The following is a 14,304-nucleotide window of genomic DNA, read 5'->3' as shown; positions in this document are numbered from 1 at the left end:
TATTGAACACAAACACTGGACATGAGTAATAGTATTCACAGCAAGCTGAATGGACAAGACAGTTTAACTCAGTGACTTTGAAAACATTTAATTATTTTTTTTAAGGGGAGGGGGGAAAGGGCGTTGTTTTCTGTCTAACTTGTCTGTTTCTATCGAAAAACTATGTTCATAATATCTGTTTGGTTGCATGTACAAGAACATCCTAGCTTTTTCCTCTCAATCTTCCCTTGCTGGGCTGCAATATGGTAAATAAAATTGTTGACCAAAACTGCCTTCACTTCTTCAGGCAATGCCACAGTCTGAGTAAAAGAAATTCCCATTTTCATCTGGCTTTGCAATTTACCACCACCCTTCCCAATCCACTGCAACTTGTTCAAGTTTGTTCCCTCCTAAACATCTCTGAAAATCTCTGTGAGTTGATACTGTGTATCAGGTCTGTGACTCAGCTGGCTGTCAATGACTATATTCTAAAGACCTCTTGGTTTAGTAAGAAGCTCTGATAAGCTATTCATTGTATTCCATTTTGAATGAGACTATTAGCAAAGTAATTCACACTTCTCAGCTTAGTGGCCTGAAGATTTCCAGCTGAGATGATAACTGCAGCTAGGGTGAGACTCACAGACTGATGGGTTTTCCTCACACATTATTGTTACCAACAGCAGCAAAGTGAGGATGCACAAAGGAGTGTGAAGGGCTTCATTCAAAGGGCCTAAGCTGCATTTTATTTATTTCATGCCTAATCTTATCAGGTTGATTCTACCAGGAGCTATCAAGTAGAGAACATAAACCAGGAATCAGGAGGTCAGGTAGACTTTAGGACATCTGAGCAAAGTTCTCCCAAAATGTTCTCATTTAAAGGATGTTTACCTGATTGCAAATGAAGTTTTCAAGCCAAATGTTTACAATGCTTCCTGGATTGACTTCAGCAGTTTGAAAAATGTACCAATTAATTGTTATTCCACATTGTAAAAAAGAAATAAAAATACTACAGAATAATGAATCCACTGCCTTAGACAAAAAAAGGGCAGATACTCAGCTCTGGGTGCAATGTCAGCACCACAACAGTGCAGCTGCAAGATGGACAGACCTAATTCACCAATAGCAGTATTCCCCATGGAAATGTTCAGTCAAAGCAATTGCAGACACTTCTTCAAATATTGATGATACCACACAGAAATATTCCTATGAAAAAAAGAAGCATCAAAGCATTTGCAAGCTGATGCTTTTATCTGATTCCTGGGACACTCAGCTTTCAATTTCACACCTCTGTGGAGTAATGTATGGAAATGTAGCACCTACCCATTACCAAACCTTCAATGCCCAGATTTTGTCCCAGAGATAGGGATCTGATGGCAATATACAAAATGTGTAGGAATTTTAATGTTTGCTCTGTAACTGCAATTAGAAAAGCATTTCAGCACCTCAGGCTTACAGATGTCTGAAAAATTGACAGGATCCATAGACAGGAATTGGTCTTGAGGCCCTTATTCACACGAGGAATTCTAGGGCCCTGACTTCACCAAGGAAGAACTATGTGCAGGGTACCCTGTCCATCCAGTATGAAATTCTTGCCAGGGTCTCAAAGGTGTTGTGCTGGCTCTTTAGATATGTCCGTGTTGCTTCAGCACTAGCAACAGAAGTGATCTCTTACCTTTCCACACAAAGATCTTCCTTGCAGCACCATTGTCCAAAATGAAGCACTCCTGAGACAAAAGCATATCCATGGAGAAGGGGTTCTCCTCTGCTACCATGGACACTTTCATGGATCCACTTGCATCTGATACCTAAGCAAGAAATAATTTCAAATTTAGATCAACTCTGACTTTTATAAACAAATGCATTTATGCTCCCAAAGTTACTAGAAAAATCAGTTGCCTTTCCTATTTAAATAGCTGTATGAAGTTTGTGTGCTGTTGGAAGGTAAGGTAGGCTAAGTTGTGGTTTTTTTTCCTTCATTTCACTTTATATCCAATAGAGGGAGATGTAGTTTTAATTTTAGTGAGTTTGCTGGATCCCTGCCTCACAACCTCTTAAAATACATCCATTTATCTTCCACTTGCAATTTAAGTGCTTACTAGTGAACTCCCAACAGTTTAAATTCTGTATTTTCTTCAGCCTCTACTATATGCTCAGCTGAACTGGTGGAGTCCCTCTGTGTCATATTCTGCTGCCAGGGAACTTGCACTGAAGCCACAGGTACATGTACATGCTGAACAAAAGCATTTAAAATTATAATGAAATATATAATGAATTATATTATATGAATATAATTTAGTCCTACGCCGATACTAAGAAGTGAAATACCCACATTTATAACCTACAGTTCTCTAACTGGAAACTGTAATATAAGATCTGCTGCAGAAGTTGCTTTGTAATCTCAATTATCACTGTACATAGACCTTTAAAACCTTTTAAAATTCACTCCTGCATGGCTGAAAAGACCAGGTATTACTACTGAAAATAAGTTACTACTATTTTAATACCTTTTATATCAGCCTTTATTTCTTTTCATAATTAGGTATTAATTTTAAACACACCATTATATCTTAAATCGCGTATTATGGAAGAACATGATGAGAATTACCACTGTATACAATGAATAAAAATCAACTATTATACCTACTGCGAAGGCTCATTGTAAAACTGTCTCCTGACTCTGACACTCACATTTAGATTTAGCTAACAGAGCCCTGCTGGTAGGACCCATGTACTTAAAGAACTTTGTTAGCTACTCCCATCATTTTTTGAGAGTTCTTAGGGTTCCAAAATTCACTGCAAGCACTTTTCTGAAGTATTGTCTCACTACTATAATGCTGATCATACATGCAGGGCTTCTTTTTCTTCTAATTTATATTTATTTTATATATATATGGGGGGGTTGTTGTTTTGTTTTGTTTTTCCTAAAGCCCTGCTATAAAGATAAATAAGCACCAGAGTTTTTGGCAAGTATGGAATGACTAATGGGAACTAAACACAGCACACAGACAACAAGGTCTAAAAATGGCCTTGTGAGAATGATCACCTCATACAGGCTTCTTGTAAACCCCAGCCACGCATACGGGTAGGGTTTAAAAACACAAAACAGGGAGAGAGGTGGCTCCATCCTGCTTCAGTCTGTGGGATGCAAGGCCTGAGGAGGCACTGACTCACCCTTCACCCATCACAGCAGCTTCACAGCTACAGTAGATGTCACACTGAGGATCCAGGAGCACTCAGTGCTGCCAGGGTGTTGCCACTTGCTGACCAAACCCTTCTTGTCAACTGACTAGGGGAAGGGAAGAAAATAAATCGCATGCCAGAGAAAGATCCTGTCACACAAGGCAACCTCACTGCATGAGCCAAAGCACAAAGTGCTTAAGAGAAAGGTCCAGATCTCAGTGTCAATGAGAGCTAGTAAAAAAACCCCACTCTTCTTGCAGTCTTCAGGAGGAAATAATCTTTTTTTATTGGGAGGGGGAGGATAAAGCCTTTTGTAGATCTCATTAAAAACATCCCCATTGTCTAAATACTCTCTCAATTCTTTTCTCAAGTGGAAGAATATGAAAAAGAGGGAGCTGTAGAAAAAAAAAGGAAGAAAAAAAAGAGAGAATATGCAGGTCTGGAAATAGTTTTCAGAAAACAAAACAGCTGTTGGACATAGGTAAGATAGTATATTGTTATATTGCTATTTCAAAGAATAATTTTCATGCCTCTTCTAGAAAAGAACATGACATGAGGAAAAATCATAACCTTACTGAATGTAGTCATGAAACTTCTACTGATTTCAATGGAGTAAATATTTCATCTATTTTGTTTATAGGCAATTTTTCTGGCAGTGGCACTATCCTAGTCAATGCTCAGCTACTGCAGGTGAGAAAGGAGGAAAAGGGAATTGCAAAAGGCTTCTCATTTTAATTCCTTTGGATTTATATATAAAATATATACTGTCCATCTCTCAAACTTTGCTAAGAATAACTACATGTTATATGACTACTAAAACTCTCATTGTTAAAATCAAGAAGACAGGAAATACGGTTTGATTTAAGAGCATTTAATTCTTTATCCTGCACTGAGTGGTTCATAGGCCATGCTTAACTTATTTCCCGAGTAAGCAGAACTACAATAATTTTTTTCCCCTCAAATTATCTGATCTGTCTTGACTGGCATCCTGTGAGAAACTTGTCCATTAGATGCAAATTCACTAACACAACTGCAGTTCTGTAACTGAAGCCACAACTCCATATATGAGGGGTGAATGAATGCACCAATGTTGTTGAGTGTACCTAATTAAAGTAACTAAGCAAGTAAAGAAATAAATAACTTACCATGTACAGTTTAGCACTTCTCCTGTTTGTAATATCAGCCAGCTCATCATCAGCAGCATCACACTCTGGCAGCTCTGGCTTGCTCCCTAAAACCTGTACAACAGAGAATAACAAACTCAGCACAGAGAGTAGGTGCTGGAGTATAAATACCTGGATACAGTAACTATTAATTGGGATCCTCTTTACATTTAATCCAATCTAAACCCGAACACATGGGTGACTTGTTCACAAACATAGGGGTAATTTTAAATAACTGTGTCAGACCTCCCAACAGCTTTAAACCTGCATGCTGTCTTTCCTGCAGGCCAACATGCTGGTCATCTTTAGCCTAGGATAGGAAATGATTTATAGAGAAAAGCTTCTAAGGATACATACACACGCAGATACACAGAGTAAGAAGGTTTATGTGATCCTGTTCTCTCTGTGTTTATATATCTGTCTTCCCCTTTTCCTCTGAGTAACTGTAATTAAAACTTTTTGTAGGCCCATCTTACAATTTTTGGAATGACTACTCTTAAAATATACTAAAATACTAAAAGTAAAGCAAAGTATACTTGTGTATACCTCTGTGTGTGTTGGCATCAAAACCAGATCATACAAGGTTAAAATCACCTAAAGCATGTGAAGACACCAATTGTGAAGAAATGCAGTATACAATATACATATTCAATACATTAAGTGATAGAGTGTGATAGAGTGTGAAATGCATATAGCCAGTGCCATGTGTATTGCTAGGAACAACTGACATCATTCCCAACATGCACTAATTTCAGCCAGTCTTTCTTTTAGTCTGGAGGATGAGACAGATCCCAGAAGGAAAAAAAAACTTCTGTGCTTAAACAGAAAGCAACTTACGCTGAAAAAGAAGTCTGTCTCAAAGAAGTGCCTTACAGAGAAGTTGTCCTTCCTCCTTCTAAAGCAAACTCTCATGTGGCTTCACACAGCCACACTTACACCTGGATGTTATGAAACCGATCATTTTATCAGTAAGGTTATGAAGTGTGTACCGAACGGCAGCAAACTGCTATGCTGGGGTAGAGCTGTGTCATTACTTAGCATACGACTGGCTGAGCTGTAGCTCTCCAGAGCACCTCACCTTTATACAGGGAATTCCCATATGATCCATCAAAAATGGAAACACATCATCCAGCTGAGACTGCAGCCAAAAGCTACCACAGCTTTTCAGCAAGGCTTCCCAATAAAAATATTTAAACCAACAGTTCAAAGAACACTGAGTCTTCCTATTTCCAGATACTCTTAGTTTCACACGAATCCTGTTGTAGCTATCCACAGGGTCTTGCTCAGGTAATTCTTGTTATAGACACAGTCAGGCTGCTCCACTGGGTCTTTACATCTTATGACCCAGTGTACCGACAGCCCAAGCCTGGCTCTCCCAGGGTGCTCTGAGGTTTGGGACCCCAACTCACAAACCTGCAAAGAATTCAGATTCACAGACCCACTCTAGACTTCAGAAAATAGCAATGCCTTTTTTTGAGATACACAGCCTAGCCACATTTTTTTGCTGGACATCCAACCATATTGGCAACTCCAAATGATACCTCTCATAGGTACACCTCACACACAGGTGTACATACAGGTTTTGTAACCACTTTTAAAAATCATTATTCTTATTTACTGTGGTTGAAGTAATCTAAGTAATAATTAGAGGCTCTGAAACCATATCCATGTCACAGCTTCCTCATGCTTTGAGCTGCATCTTTCCTTGCAGCTACTGATTTCCAAACAGGAAACTCTTATCACTTCATCTCATCTGCCATTGACAGATGAAGGTGTCAAACCACCTTTCCTTTGCTCTCTGCTGATCAGCTACAGACTGAGGCTTATCCTCTCCCCACCACTGCTTCCTGCATGCAGTTTTATCAGAGTCCTGTAGACAAACATGAGCAATTCTGCTCAGGGAAGGTGTACACAGGCGCAGTGCTGCTATCCTACAGTGACTTACAGTGACCTACAGTGACCTAGTGTGCATAGTCTAGACTCCTGGTATATATGAAGTTGTTCAACCACTGGAGCCTTTATCTCCTTTACAGCTATTTCAGAATAAGAAATATCCACAGCTGGCTGTGGCAGAGCTTCCCTTGCTTTATATGGCTGTAGCCTAATGCCAGCTTATGTTTCAATGACAGCTGAGTTACCACTGATTTATCAAAATTACTCATTAATTCCACACCTTTAGATCTTTCCTATGGGGTGTTTAGTAGGAAGTAAACATGTATTAATTTTAAAAGTTCTGGGGTTTTAGTTTCTGTTAAACCTTTCTGTTGACATGTTTAGGTTTCTGCAAGAATATTGTAGTGGAAACCAACAGAACACATCAGTTCCTCTACAACAACTGCCCAAGTGCACCTTTATCTTGCAGTAAATGCAATGTAGCTTATTCTGTCTGCAAAACCATAATCCCTTTTCATTTGCCCAAGCTTTTCTCTATAATAAATATCACCTCCTCAGAGAAGTGTAAAATACAGAGTCAAAGCCTTCACTGACAAGTGAAACTCCACTTCATTGTCCTTATAAAAGAATAGAAAAAAACAGACAAATGATTTCTAATCTGTAGAGATGTGACAAAGTAAATAATTTAAAATAAACTCATTGAAATAAGAAATTTAGTAATACTGTCTTCATAACTGAAGAAACCAGCACTGCATCATAAAATAGTTGATATTTAATGGGAGCAAGAAGTTTGAAGAGTTCAGTGAGGCCAAAAATTCAACTAGGAAAACAGGTCTCAAAGAACACATCAGGTGAAGATTAATTAAGAGAGAAAAGGAGTTTTGTGCAGTTCAACTTGTGTACACTAGCACTGTGTTTGTGTTTCTTCTTATTGAGCACAGGTTAGGTTAGGTTTCTGGGTCTGAAACTGAGCTGTTTGTTGTGGCTGTGATCCCAAGTGTGAGATCTCAAAACCACAAGTCCCCTCTTTATATGCTAAACCCAAAGGGGAAAAAAAAAAAAAAGTGAGACATTTAGACAACTTAAAGCTGTCTAGAGGATTAGTAGCTCATCATTTATTTTCTTGCACATTCTGACAAAAGCAAGTATATCCTCCTCCTGCAAACTCAAGGTACACATGTATGCTGTGACAAGTATAAATCCTCTCTGCAACACCTCTGAACTACAGGCTTAGTGTAAACTCATTGGTAGATTTTTATTAACCTTCAAAGCAGAGAACAACATTACAGGGCATGTCTCTGTGAAAGAAATGCTGCCTCAAATATTTAGAATATAACTACTTAAATATTTAGAATAGATCTACTCCAGTAGCCAGTAAAAGAAAAAAATCCAACAGAGAGAGGATGGGATGTACATGATGCAGGTCAGTAACCACCTATCTTATTCTGGGTACCAGCACAGACATGTGCTCAGAGGATCATCAGGCAAAGGTAGCTTTAGGGCTTTGCTATTAAAATAGCCAACCATAGCCTAATTTTTAATAACTTTGGCTTGCTTGTTATCCTGCCAGAGCACAACCACTGCAGAGGATATTCTGGTTGAGGCAAAAAAAGCTTTTGACATTATGAACAGCCGAATATGTTTCTTTCACATTCTTTACATCAATCTCAGCAAAAATTCGTAGTCTTTCAAAAAATTACACTCCCAACAGGAAAAAAAAAATCCTTTCACTATATTTCTGCCTGAAATTGCCTCTCAATAGCAATTCCAGCAACAACAGATGTCATCACATGCTCACCTTGAGCAGGAGTCCTCCTACCTCTGTGAATAGAGACTGAAAATGGGAACAGCCATAATGTACTGAGAAGTGGACACAAGGATGTTTTATGCTAACAAACAGTTCCAGCACATTCACTTTTCTTTGTTTGCTGTGTTTTACCACGTAATTTATCAAAATTGCTTTTAAGTACTAAGGTCTAAGACTGATCTGCTTGCTATAAAATAGCAAAACCAATCAGTTGCTCCTGGCGCTTTTTGATGTATAAATTATGGCCTACATTTTTAGTCAGTTGCTGCTGTCTCAGGAATTTCAAATGCAAATCCTAATTTTATTCACAGCTCTATGTTTAACTTCCTAAAAAATAGGGCTTTAGGCTTTGTCAGCTTTTTGGACAATATTTGCAACTTCGCATATCTGTCTGGGTTAATTCAAATATAAAACCTTTAGTGGCATGATAACAATATTCTAACATTAAACAGGTGATGTGAAACAGGTGATGTGTAACATGTTCACAAAAAAAAGTACATAGATCTCATCCTGAGGCTATAAATTCAATATTTTTCAGTAGTGTGCCTCTGAGGTAAAACAAGTTACCTTCTGTCCTGCTGGGACTGCACAGCTGGCAGTATCTGAGGTAGCTATTTACACTGAGATCAGGTATGCATGAAGTGAGCTGAGGAAACTGGCAGCCTGTGTTACCTTCAAATGTCTGGGTTTTAGGGTGCCCCCAGGATGAACTGTGAACACACACACTACAGAAACCAGGAGAGTGAATGGCAGTAACTGCAAATGCAGATTTTTTGTAACCCTTACTGCTGCTGAACGTTGAGAATTGAGCTGTGCAGTGGAGCTTGATTAAAAATACATGAAGTAGCCACCCCTACATCTTTTTCTTTTTTTTTCATTTACACTAATCCTTTCTACTCATTTTTTGGTATCTTACTCCTTTGTTTAATCTTTTTTTTTATATCAGGAGAGGCATTAAAAGTGAGACCCAAATCCTGCAGGGACCAACACGTGCTAGAGATGCCTGGTTTTCTGCCTTGTTGGGACATACAGTTTGGCACACACTGAAGCCTTTGTAGCTTTGCAGATCATGACTTGAAAGCCTTGTGGATTAAAAAACTTAATTACTGGATGACAGTGCATGGTTATGTCTTAGAAAATGTTGGAAATAAATCAGTAACTACTTCCAGCACAGAGCCTCAGACACAAAGATTATTTATCCGCTAAAATCCACAAAACTCCCAGCTTTTTGCTCCTGAAGTGCCTTCACTTTTGCAGCAGTACCACACAGGCAGGTCCCGAGGCTGTGGTAGGCTGGACCACATCAACATTGGGTAAAAAAAAAAAGGAGCATGGCAAAGCTTGAAACAGCAAGGAATGAGCTGGAGGAAGCAGCAGATGATGGGGCAGCCAGAGCCTCTGCTATAAAACCAGTGATCTCAGAGGATCTGCAGGGTCTAGAGGGAGAGGCAGACAGCACTGATACACAGCAGCATCAGGGTGAGCAGAGGGAGATGTTTTCTGCAAGGTGTTTTCAGCATGCAGTCCATGAGATGTGAAGATGGGAAAAGCTACTTAAGAGCACTGAAATATTTTCCCAGTGGCACCACTGGCTGTATTCACAAGCTCAGAATTTCCAGTCCTACACAGCCCAACAGAGCAGGTATGTCAGAGAATCACCTCTCTGGTATGACACCCAAACTTTAGCACCCAAGGCAGGGCAAAGACAGGGATTCTAATGTTTAAAAAAAGCAGATTAGATGTTATTTTTGATAGGTTTTCCTTAAAGGCTCTGGCTAAATCTTTACATATATTAAATATTTATTAAGTCAGAAACAGAGAGAGCAAGAATGTGTCTTTCAGCTGGTTGTACAGGAGAAAACATCCTACTTAACCCTTTGAAAGTAACTTCCTCCTGACAGTTTAGGTTCCCTCTACTAACTGATTCCTGGGTTTAAGTTCCTACATCTCCTCAAATTTTGTGTAAAAGAGCCAGAATGCTCAAAATAGGGGCTACGATTTACAGCTCTTAAAAATTAAAAGTTGCAGCACTGATTACTACAATATTTAAATCCATCTTATGTAATTTTATCTACCTCTTGTTTTTTACAGGCAAAGTCAGACAGTATTGAAGTCATAGGCAGTTATGTAAGCAAAAAGCCTGGCCTTAATAACATGTTTTGCAGTAAACACAGTAATTATATTTACATATTTTTTCAGCATTACATACTCAGTGGTGGAAATACTGAACTGATCCCACAGCATGTGGAACAGTTTCTCCTACACAGCTGCTCACTCTTCCCCAGATGTGAGAGGACTTTTTCTATGGCTTTTTTCATTACATCACCCGTTTTGGGAACACCAATATGTGCATATGCAGACTCCCCTGTAAAGTACAAAATTTTGCTCCCCGAGCCCTTCCTGCTCTGCAGAATTTTCACTGAAGTAAATTAAAATGTAACATTGAGCATAGATCCCTCAACAACAGGGGCTGGGATAAGGCAGACCTGGTGGGAGGAAAAAAAAAAAAATTCCTTTCAAGGTATTTTGTTTTAGGGAGATGCATTTAGGGATTCCAGGAACAGCATATCTCTGAGTTTTTTATAAAGCAAAGAAACTGCCATTTAAGTTCTTCTCCACAAAATCCTCCTGTTGCTGGAAAGTACATGGCAATAACTGCTAACAACTCCATGTAGAGATAACTGCTAACAACTCTTTTCTTTGGCCTTGTCTTCTTAATTATGCTCATTTAATAACTGAAAATTATAGGGTTTTTTTCATCAGTAGATTTCGTGATAGTCTAGCACAGAAAGGAAAAAAGCCATTGCAAAACCATTAATAGTCTATTATGTAATTATAGGATTATAACTGAGTAATGTGGTAACCCTGCGAGCTCTAAAGCTGCTGAAGAAGGAAACTTAACAAAGATGAGTGCTTTTCTCACTCACAAGCATGCAAATGAGACGTGTTATAATTTAATCACAAGCACACACAAAAATCCATGATGATTTTAGAAATTCACTGACATACCTAGCATAGGTATTCTCTCGTAGCACAAGAAATCAGGTTTTCAGCTACCTGTTATTTGGGCTGTTCAAGCCATGCCATACAATATGCCTGAACATTTCCCAAAGTAAATTTCTAATGCATGCCCTGAAATTCATATTTAGAGACTTAATTAAAAGCCTGACTTTCCAAGGAACTTGTCACCTGCAGCTCTTATTCAGTTCACTGTCATTTAAATACCTGGCTTTGGGCAGCCAAGAGTGAAAACTGCACCTTGGAAGAACATTATGGGTAACTCGTGATGCTGCTGCTGAGTCGTCCTACTACCCTCTGCCATTCTCAGTCAAAACCCCTGATGATTTTCTGCCTGGGCCTGGGGAAATCGTTGGGCCAAATGATCATCTGGTGCAAAGCAGCTATGCTATACTGAAATCCAAGCCACTGGGGTTTTGTCTGAGTTTAGGCTGCATAATTAAGTCCCTTAAATAGAAATTTGCATCAAGAAAAAGGACTGTCCTTAATGAAGTAGAAACACTCAGTAATTAGAAAGAAAACCGGACGCCTGGTTTTGACAGCTTGAAACTGGCTCCCTGTAGAGCAAGGGGTTTGTGTCCACATTCACACCCCATCAAAATTTTAATTAAGCAGTGTAATGACTCATAAACTTCCACTTCTCAGACTGGACAGATGTTGCTGTGAAACGCACATGAGCACATGTAGTATTTTTCCCCCTGGATTATTATGAACTCTAACTGCTCAAAATCTGAAGATCCAAATGTTGTTTTTGCTGACACCTGCATATATCCAAAACCATTCCAGTGAAGAAGTCTGTTTGTTTTCCTGAGGCATAAATTTGACCCATTATTTCAAAGCAGCCTGAGAACTGTCTGTCCATCTCAATAGATATGCAACTACAGCTATTAGTCAGCTATTTTTTGCCCATTAGTTTTCTAAAGTCTTTGCACTCTCATGAAACTGTAGTTAACTTCTGTGCATGTGTTTGACTGAATCACTGACTCTGCACTGGGAACTGGTACAATTTCCATTGTCCTCACCCCTCTTCTCAAGGCATTTATTCTTCTTTCTACGTGTACGTTCAATACTGCCTCTGCCCTGGGACTGAAATTAATTTGTAGTATTTCTTTCACAAAACTCCCTGGACACTTGTCCATTTTTTCCAACTGCCTCATTTTAGATAATAAGAGATACTACTTTGGCTTACATATTCCCAAAGCCATGGACATTTTGGCCTAACATGACTTCATTAGTGTATTTTCATAGTGGGCATTTTCTTGCTAGTGAACAGGTCAGGCTGGACCATAACTTATATGCAATTTAAAGCCTCCAAATTCATAGGATTTGAGTAAAACTGCTTACAAGTTACATGATTAAACAATTGTTTAATCTCTAACAAATGCCTTTTGATTACTCCTCCCTCCTGAGTCACCCTCACCCCCCTGGTTCCTGCATTCCTCTGTATACAAAACAAATAAACTTCTTAGCATGACTTGACCTTGTAACACAACCAAAAGCAAGGGGAAAACAACAAGAAATGCAAATGTTATGAGAGCAGCAATAGCAATTTTTGCTTTTACAGAGCTGTGATGGCAAATCCCACTTTTGCTGGCTCTGGGAATGGAGCAGGTACCCATCTGCTGCTGCACGCAGCAAATCCAAAGGTTCCAAATCACACGCTGCTCTTGGAACCTTATGCAATGATCCATGTGACAGAACCAAAGACTGCAGGAACCTGCCTAGCTCCTTCACAGAAGCAAGCCCTTGCACTGTCCAACCCATTTATACTACTCACCAGCCACAGCAAGCCTTAGTTTTTTTCCAGCTACTTCACTGTGCTCTGTGCTGCCCTTGCAAATCACCTTTGTTTTGGAGCAATTCATAGGGCCCTGAATTTAACAAGAAAGGATGGGGAGGTCCTGGTCTTACATTCCTACGCCCAGACACCTACCCAGCTAGTTTAAGGTTTACAGAAGCTCAATGTTTTAGTGTTGTTTGCATTATTTGAGTGTCAAGAAAAGCCTCTGTAACCTGCATTTGTGATGGGTGAGTCTTAGTTTTGTGCTCTTGAGATTTCAGCACTGTGTTAGCATTCTGTAGCCCCACCAGTCCCTTTCCACTCACACAGGTGGAAAGGTGTGACTGACTGCAACATAAGCAAGCCCTTCCCATAACTCCACGTGTAGTATTTATTCACACCACACACAAAACTATCACTGAACACAATGACATTCATGAATTCCCAGGATTAAGTATCTCTTAGGAGCCTGAAAGAAAAAGAAGGGAAGAGAAAGGCTGAGCTATCAGAAAGGAGGAAGACGTTCCTTCTGTTGCTCAGTAAGTAAACAGATATAAACTAGGTGAATATTTACACATAAGAAGTGAGTTTGCTCTCATCTGTTTCAAGGCCACTAGAACTCTGACAAAACCAGACACATGACAACTACAAATGCTGAGTAAACAAAAGTCATGGCTTTTTTTTTTATTTAAGGCAGAAGAGTGGTTTCAAAGATGTGTACTAACATGCATGAACCTTCATTTTATTGTGGTTTTGGACCTCAGCAGTACATTTCTCAGATTTTATTGTTTCAGCCATGACATCAAAAACCATTACAAAAATGATACAAAAGCCTTGGAGGAAAAAACTGCAGCAAACACAGGCTACCAAGAGCTACAGTTTTAAAGAAGCCATTTGTGGTGAAGTTATCTTACAGTCACAAGAATCTGTTTGGACTGCATAGAAAACAAGAACTAGAACCCTCCTGATGTTAGCTGAACACTTCTTGACTAAATGCAGATGCAGACTCAGTACTTAGTTTAGTTAAAATTCAGTTCAGTTCAGTTAAAATTCAGATTCTCTTACTTTGTCATAGGGTCATAAACCCTGCATACAGAGAGTTGCAGTTGTCCCAGATACTTAAAATCTATCACAGGGGAGGTAAATCTAAGTAGTCAGAACAGTAGTACCAAGCTGAAAAATATTTTAGGGCATGTAATATTTCAAATTACAAAAAAGTAGTAAATCAACTACACTAAGATTTTTTTCCTCCTCTCCTCTATCATGTCTAGAGCTACGAGGCCAGATAAAGGTGCTATGTGTGGAGTACTGGAGGCTTTGCACCTTTTCCTTGGGTGACTCAAAACTGATTTTCTGCATTTCCTGAATTACTGCAGGCAGCTTCAGCTTGCTGACAAACTAGAAATCAGAAGACATTTCTTATTCCCTGTTTGTCTAATTTGCCATTACTCTGAAAGCAGAGGCACAGCTTACACATTGGCTAC

General features: G+C 39.2%; 1 protein-coding gene across 1 annotated transcript in view; it reads right to left on the bottom strand.

Moving 5' to 3' along the window:
* Positions 1-14,304, bottom strand: part of SCIN (scinderin) — a 46,293-nt gene that overhangs the window by 11,005 nt on the left and 20,984 nt on the right. The window contains exons 5-6 of the mRNA XM_030446125.1: positions 4,305-4,397; positions 1,652-1,784 (exon numbers count right to left, since the gene is read on the bottom strand). Of these exons, the coding sequence (XP_030301985.1) occupies positions 1,652-1,784; positions 4,305-4,397 (226 nt within the window). The remainder of the gene's footprint in view (positions 1-1,651; positions 1,785-4,304; positions 4,398-14,304) is intronic.

The sequence above is a fragment of the Calypte anna genome, chromosome 2 (assembly GCF_003957555.1).
Source record: "Calypte anna isolate BGI_N300 chromosome 2, bCalAnn1_v1.p, whole genome shotgun sequence".
NCBI lineage: Eukaryota > Metazoa > Chordata > Aves > Apodiformes > Trochilidae > Calypte > Calypte anna.
This window is presented reverse-complemented; position numbering and strand designations above follow the sequence as displayed.